General features: G+C 45.0%; 1 protein-coding gene across 2 annotated transcripts in view; it reads left to right on the top strand.

Moving 5' to 3' along the window:
• dhodh (dihydroorotate dehydrogenase) overlaps positions 1-1,139 on the top strand; it is a 7,531-nt gene extending 6,392 nt beyond the window's left edge. For both annotated transcript variants that reach the window (XM_048263540.1, XM_048263541.1), the window contains exon 9: positions 174-1,139. In XM_048263540.1, the coding sequence (XP_048119497.1) occupies positions 174-345 (172 nt within the window). In that variant the 3' untranslated portion in view covers positions 346-1,139. The remainder of the gene's footprint in view (positions 1-173) is intronic.
• Positions 1,140-7,301: the final 6,162 nt, after the last annotated feature.

Below are 7,301 nucleotides of genomic sequence, written 5' to 3'. Positions count from 1 at the left end.
TGGGACACACATACTGTAAGAGAGACACACATGATGGATAGATAGATAGATAGATTGATAGATTGATTGATTGATTATTGATCCCCAAGGGGAAATTCAAGATCGCAGAATCAAAGAATATGTGATCGCAGATCTCTGATGTGGGTTCGTTTCTTTCCCTCTCCTGTCTCTAGGGAACAAGGCTTTGCTAGTGTCTCTGAAGCCGTGGGAGCTGATCACAGGTCAGCAGGCACTACAGTAGCAGCAGCGGCAGCAGATGATGCAGCGGCGGCAGTAACACATAATGTAGAGAGCAGAGAGCAAACTCACCCAGTCTCAGGTGCCTCTGATCCAGCGGTCAGTTAGAGGGGGAGCAGAGCTAATCTAAAGTCCTGTCCTTACTTGAAGCCAATACAGATGTGGCATTGTCTCACTGGTCCATACAAAACAGTATACCTACATGTATTTGGTGCTCAGGGTAGATTATATAAGAGAGTGACTCTTGAAATATTTCAAAATTGTGCATATTGTAAAATAATGTTGGTCAAACAATATTTGACAATAGATGTATGGCAAGTCACTGAATGTGTATCGCTTGTACTGTGCACTATGATTAATGTCATCTTTGAAATTATTATGTGTCAGCAGTATGTATTGACATAGTGTATATCGCCCAACAGGAAGAATTTAAATTTAGCTTTAAAATTCAGTATTTACTGTTAAATGACCAAGCTCTTCAGAGGTCAATTTTGTCTTTGAAAAAGTCCTTCAATGACCTTTTAGAGGTTTCATGTTTTGCCAAATACAAAATAAGCCTTTGCAAGAATTATTGTACATGCAGAGCACAGTTAATAAGACTAATGTAAAACATTAATTTAAGAATGTATTTAAGTTATGCAGAGGGTTTGAACAGGCACACTTTGAAGCTGACCTTTGGATAAATTATGAGAGGAAGAGGAAACCAACCATTTCTGTTTTTTAGCAAATAGCAAATAGAAATGTATTCATAGAACACCCACTTGTTGTCATGCTTGGCTTTGTACAGTTTCATGCTACTCACATGAAGGGAGTTGTTCATAAAAGAAGTGGAACGAGTTCAATTAAATTCATGGCTAAATGTCATTGAAACACATGATTACATATAAATATTTTAATCCTGATATTTGATATTCCTTTGTTGTATTTGTTGATAGATGACTGCTATAGCTGTAGAACTTTTGTAACTGTTAAATTTGAAAATATTTCTACTATCTTGTAATACCCTACCACTGATTACCCTGATTTATCAACATTCTATCACACAATGTCCAGAATAATGAAACGTGAATTGTTCAGGTAATTCAAAATCTCTGTGCCCCTTTAAATCTGTGTTAACACTGACGCATTATTTCCTGTTACACGTAATTTTTCTGTGCCGTCCGCCTCAAGGTCTTTGACCTCAAGGAAAAATTACAGAAAAGTGGAAATACTGGCAATCCTATTAGGAAATGTTGGAATTACTGCTAAAGGTGGAGCTTCATGATGAAACGTGAGCACACGTTAAACCTGCTGCAGTGTTAGAGAATAGGTAGAGAATAATCTAGACAGCCTTTATAATAAAAGACATCTGAGGCTACATGAGGTAACCATTGTGTTTAATTCATCTTGCCGAAGGAATACTGTAGAGCTGACAAGACATTCACTTCAAATTTCCTTTCTTTCTAAGGACCTTGTCTGTCTCCTTACAACCTTTGGGTCTATTGTCTGTCTAAAGTATCTATAGTATTCCACTATAAACAGCTGCTAAACGTAGGTTTGAGCCTCCACCAAACTCCTGAAGATATTTTGTAACTATTCTTGTGTCTCCTTGTATGTGTGATTGGGTGTGTGTTTGTGCCGTTGCACACTAACATATTTCCTCAAGGCATGGCCTGCTTTGTGACTTGGTGAATGTCAAACAAGCTGCGTGTGACGATCTCAGAATAGATTTGGGGGAGTTTTTTGGTTGTTGTTGCCCAGATCCTCCAAGTCTGCCCAGGCTTCAGAGCCTTCAGATTCCGAGGAGCAGCAGATCAACGGACCATTCATGTGCCATCAGAGAACTGTACAGCTAATTCTGTTCTTTCATCCTCAAGGGCTGTACCGGTAATTATACCCATTTATTAGCAATCATATACAGTATATATCCTGTAGGGTCTTAATGAAGTAAATATATTTTTTATATCGTAATTCAGTAGTAGTACAGTAGCAGTAGTAGCAGCAGTAGCAAGAATAGCATATCCTTACAATTCTGTTTGGATTCTCTATAAGCCACATTATATACGGCAAATGATTTTACTCTGTATTGATCCTCTTCATCCTCTATGTAGTGAAACAGATTGACTCTTCAGACTTATATATTTATCTGCCTGGCCTCTCCATTCTATTCCCTCTGCTTCACAGGCATAATCTGTGAAGCCAGTCGTACAGATCTGTACCCTAAAGAGATGCACACACTTCCAATCCTTCCTGCATGCAAAAGTCAGCACTGTGGAGTAAATCCCCAGCAGCAACTCAGGACAAATTTGAGCTCCATCACCATGGCAATGAATAGCAAAGAGGAAATGTCTTTTCCTATCTCTGGATGGCCCTCACTCTAAGTTCCCCTTGACAGCATGACATGTTGCGTCACAGTTTATACTTACCTAAATGACAACATTTACACTTGGTTAAATGACAACATTCCGGACTCTGCTGTACAACTGGAGCAGCTAGCATGCTATCGAGCAGACAGGGCCATTGTAAAGGGAGGTAAATCACGAGGAGGAATCTGTGTTTACATCCGTGACGAATGGTGCCGGGACACTGTAGTAGTATGCAAACACTGCTCACCACTGGCAGAGTTTATGATCATAAAGTGCCGTCCTTTTTACCTGCCAAGGGAAATTACTGCGATTCTGCTTGTCGCAGTATACATCCCGCCTACCAACAACAACAGCGATAAGAACGCGGCTCTTAGTGAACTGTACCAGGCTGTCAGTGAACAACAGACGGCACACCCAGACGGTTTCACCATCTTCACTGGAGATTTTAACCATGCTGATCTCAAAACTGTAATTCCAAAGCTACACCAGCATGTTGATTTTCCAACAAGAGGAGATAACATCCTGGACCTGGTCTACACTACACACAAAGGAGCATACAAAGCCACCCCCCTCCCCCACACTGGACTTTCAGACCATATCACTGTTATGCTAATGCCCGCATACAGACAAAGGGTAAAAGCGAACAAACCGGTTCGTAAGCAGGTAAAAGTGTGGCCTGAGGGAGCCTCCGATGCTCTTCAAGACTGCTTTGACACAACAGACTGGGAAATGTTTAAACAGGCAGCCACTTACAACAACCGGACAGACATAGAGGAGTATACAGACACTGTAACCTCTTACATCACCAAGTGCATCGATGATGTGACCCACACAAAAGACATCACTCGGGCTAACTGGAAGCCATGGCTGACAGGGGATGTCCTCAGGCTGCTGAGGGCCAGAGACAAAGCCTACAGAGCTGGGGATGAAGCTGGCATGAAAACAGCGAGAGCCAACCTGTCCCGTGGCATCAAGGAAGCAAAAAAGGAATACACTCACAAGATAACCACCCACTTCAAAGACAGCAGGAACGCACAAAGCCTATGGCAGGGCATTCAGGCCCTCACGGACTACAAGCCCGCACCACAGAGCTGTGAGAGCAACATCCCTCTGCTCAACAACCTGAACCGCTTCTTTGCTCGGCTTTGAAGCACAAAACAGCACCTGCCCACAGAAGACCCATCCCCCTCTACATGAGCAGCCCCTGTGCCTCTCTGCCGACAAGCGTGAAGAGGACACTTGCTGCTATCAACACCGTAAGGCAACAGGTCCAGACAACATCCCAGGTCGTGGCGCTGAAGGACTGCGCAAAGGGGAGCTTAAGGATGTCTTCACAGACATCTTTAACACTTCCCTGAAGCAAGCCATCGTCCCCATCATGTTTCAAAGCTGCCACCATCATACCTGTGCGAAGAAAACTGCTCCATCCTGCTTCAATGACTACCGCCCTGTGGCACTGACACCCATCATCATGAAGTGCTTTGAGCGGCTTGTCATGTCACATATCAAAGCCATTCTCCCCCCCCCCTGGACCCCTTCCAGTTTGCATACCCGAGCCAAGCGGTCTACAGAGGATGCAATCTGCTCTGCCCTCCACCCAGCCCTCACCCACCTGGAAAAAAACTCATATGTGAGATTGCTGTTTATAGACTTCAGTTCTGCATTCAACACCATAATACCACAACAACTCATCTGCAAACTTGACAAACTGGGACTCAGTACCTACCTCTGCAACTGGCTACTGGACTTCCTCTGTCAGAGGCCCCAAGTAGTGCGTGTTGGCAACAATACCTCAAGCAGCATCACACTGAGCACAGGGGCCCCCCCAAAATTGCGTGCTCAGTCCGCTGCTCTTCACCCTGCTGACGATGACTGCACTGCAACCTACAGCAACAATCACATAGTGAAATTTGCTGACGACACAACTCTGGTGGGTCTCATCACCAAGGGCTTTTACGAGACTCAATACAGGTTGGAGGTCGACCATCTGACCACGTGGTGCAGGGACAACAACCTCCTGCTGAACGTCAGCAAGACCAAAGAGATTGTTGTTGACTTCCGAGAGGGTCACACCCAACACCTGCCACTGACCATCGACGGTGCTGTGGTGGAGAGAGCGAGCAGCACCAAATTCCTGGGGTGCACATCAGTGAAGACCTCTCCTGGACCACCAACACTGCATCACTGGCGAAGAGAGCTCAGCCGCCTGTACTTCCTCGGAAACTCAGGCGAGCAAGTGCTCCACCAGCCATCATGACCACATTCTACCGAGGCACCATTGAGAGCATCCTCTCCAGCTGTATCGCTGTGTGGGGCGAAGCTGCACTGAATACAACAGGAAAGCCCTGCAGCGCATAGTGAACACAGCTGGAAGGATCATTGGTGCTTCACTCCCTCCCTGAAGGACATTTACACCACCCACCTCACCCACCAGAAGGCGAAAGCAAAATTATGAGTGATGCAAGTTACCCCGGCCACAATCTGTTTGATCTACTGCCCTCTGGGAAGAGGTACAGAAGCCTCGCTCCCAAGACTACCAGACTCACCAACAGCTTCATACACCAAGCTGTAAGGATGCTGAACTCTCTCCCTCCTCTCCCCCCCACCCCCCCAGCTACATAACATCCTGGACATTGGACCCACAATGGCCAGCCTGCACTACTCCACTTGCACACTTGAACACTTGCACACTTGTACACTTTACAACTTGGTGTTGTTGTCCTGAAAACACAACACTTCTGCTGCTCTTACATAACTTGCACCACTATGCCACTTTCTTTTTACTTAGGTCAAACAGAACTACCCAAGCCTTTTATTGGCCTGACTTTGCACTAGTATTTTATTGACTGTCTATGCACAATTTCAACCAAATTTTGCTGCTCTTATTTTTTCATTATTATATGTGCCCTCTTATTTACTTATTTACTTACTTTTTTGTTTACTTGAATGTTATGTTTGTCTGTGGACTTAAATTGGTAAAATATGTCTTGTCTTCACCGTGGGATAGTGAGAAACGTAATTTCGATCTCTTTGTATGTCTGGAACATGTGAAGAAATTGACAATAAAGCTGACTTTGACTTTGACATTACCTCAAGGAACTCACTCAGCTCCTGGCCACAATAGTATGTGTGTGTGTGTGTGTGTGTGTGTGACTGTGTGTGTGCTTTTTTGAGCTCCAATTGCTTTTGGAGACCATTAACCCTCACTGTCGCAAGCAAAGTAAACCCATGGGTCTTCTACAGTTCTCGCTGGCGAGAGAACTCGATGTGCCTTCATCCTTCATACATGATCTTTGTACTCTCGGACAGTTGTTGAACATGCCTGGCTCTACAAAGGCCATGTTTGTGTGACTTAATGTCCCCAGTGAGTGGCTGGAGCTATTCTCGGAAAATCTTGAGGGAGAAGGAAATTGGACCTTGATTGAGGTGTGATGACCGGTGTGGAAATGGTTTCCATTAAATGAATCAAGTCCTTTCAAGAATGTGTATTGGTGTCTGTAATTGCCAACCATTAGTTTTGTTTTTCTGTGAAGAGGTGAATATTTCTGTCGTTTTCACTATGCAAGAAATTGATTTGTCAACCGCATACGGTTGTTATTACTGATGTCTTGTATGAGCCATAACTACAATGTTATATCTGATGTCAAACTATGAAGCCCCCACACACACACAAAATCACAATAAAAGGTAGACCGGTCTTAACCCTCCATCACCACCTGAGAGCTTCGTACACACTAGGACCTGCGCTGTATCCAAGCGTGGCATCCAAACGCTGTATCTGAGTGAGCACCGCCGCACATGTAATGGGCACCTGGCCTATTTCAGGCGGCCTTGTGCCAGCTCCCTGGGTGCCCTCCACCGCTCGCTTTCTCTGCCATGGCCCAGGTCTGAAGGCGCGCACCGGGGGACTTGGGGATGGCGAGACGGGATGACATAATCCACAGTGCCCATGGCAACCCCGGAGGGGGTCCAGGATTTGCCACGGCTGGCTGAGTGGATGAGAAGTGACAGCGCTGACCCCGACGGGTTACTGTGGGTTACCCACGCGGGGCTGGTGTACGGAGAGGCCCATCGAGCTGTCGTTTCCTCACTCTGCCCGTCCCCAGTGACCTCGCCACACTGCAGGTGTGAAAGGCAGCCAACGCTTTAGACTGCAGATCCAAACAGCTCATTAATTTTGCATTGTTGGGAGTATTGGGAATTCAATGTTGACAAATGTGTGAAATAGAAAATGTTTATTTAAAAGTGAACACTACTATGAGAGACCAAAGTAAAAAAATAAAAAATAAAGTGTGATACACACATCAACATCATGTCTTTATCTGACTTCTTATCCGCAGCTGAATTTTTCCAAGACCGAACAGATGGTTGTGGATTTCTGGAGGCCCATGCCCTGTCTGCAACCGGTCAATGGGTTGGTTGATGTGGAGGTGGTCATGGGCGTTACTGTGTCTTCAATATTGGGGGGGAGGGGGCAAGGACAGATACTACAGACCCCCCGGCCCTCAAAAAAGTCACTGAGAGTTTAAAACATTCGCTTAGCCTTAAACTCAGTGAGGGTTCGGGGCTGTCACCCGCAGGAAAATTTTTCTTAAATACTGTAAAAGGAATTATCCACTTTAAATGCACTTTAGATCAATTTACGGATGATTGGGAGTACATACGTTGGAGTTGACATCAAAATCATGTCATTCGGATGTGTTTTGAGAAAGTTCGATT

This window comes from Alosa alosa, chromosome 14 (genome assembly GCF_017589495.1).
Source record: "Alosa alosa isolate M-15738 ecotype Scorff River chromosome 14, AALO_Geno_1.1, whole genome shotgun sequence".
Lineage (NCBI taxonomy): Eukaryota > Metazoa > Chordata > Actinopteri > Clupeiformes > Clupeidae > Alosa > Alosa alosa.
The sequence above is the reverse complement of the archived record's forward strand: the minus strand, read 5'-3'. Positions and strand labels throughout refer to the sequence as shown.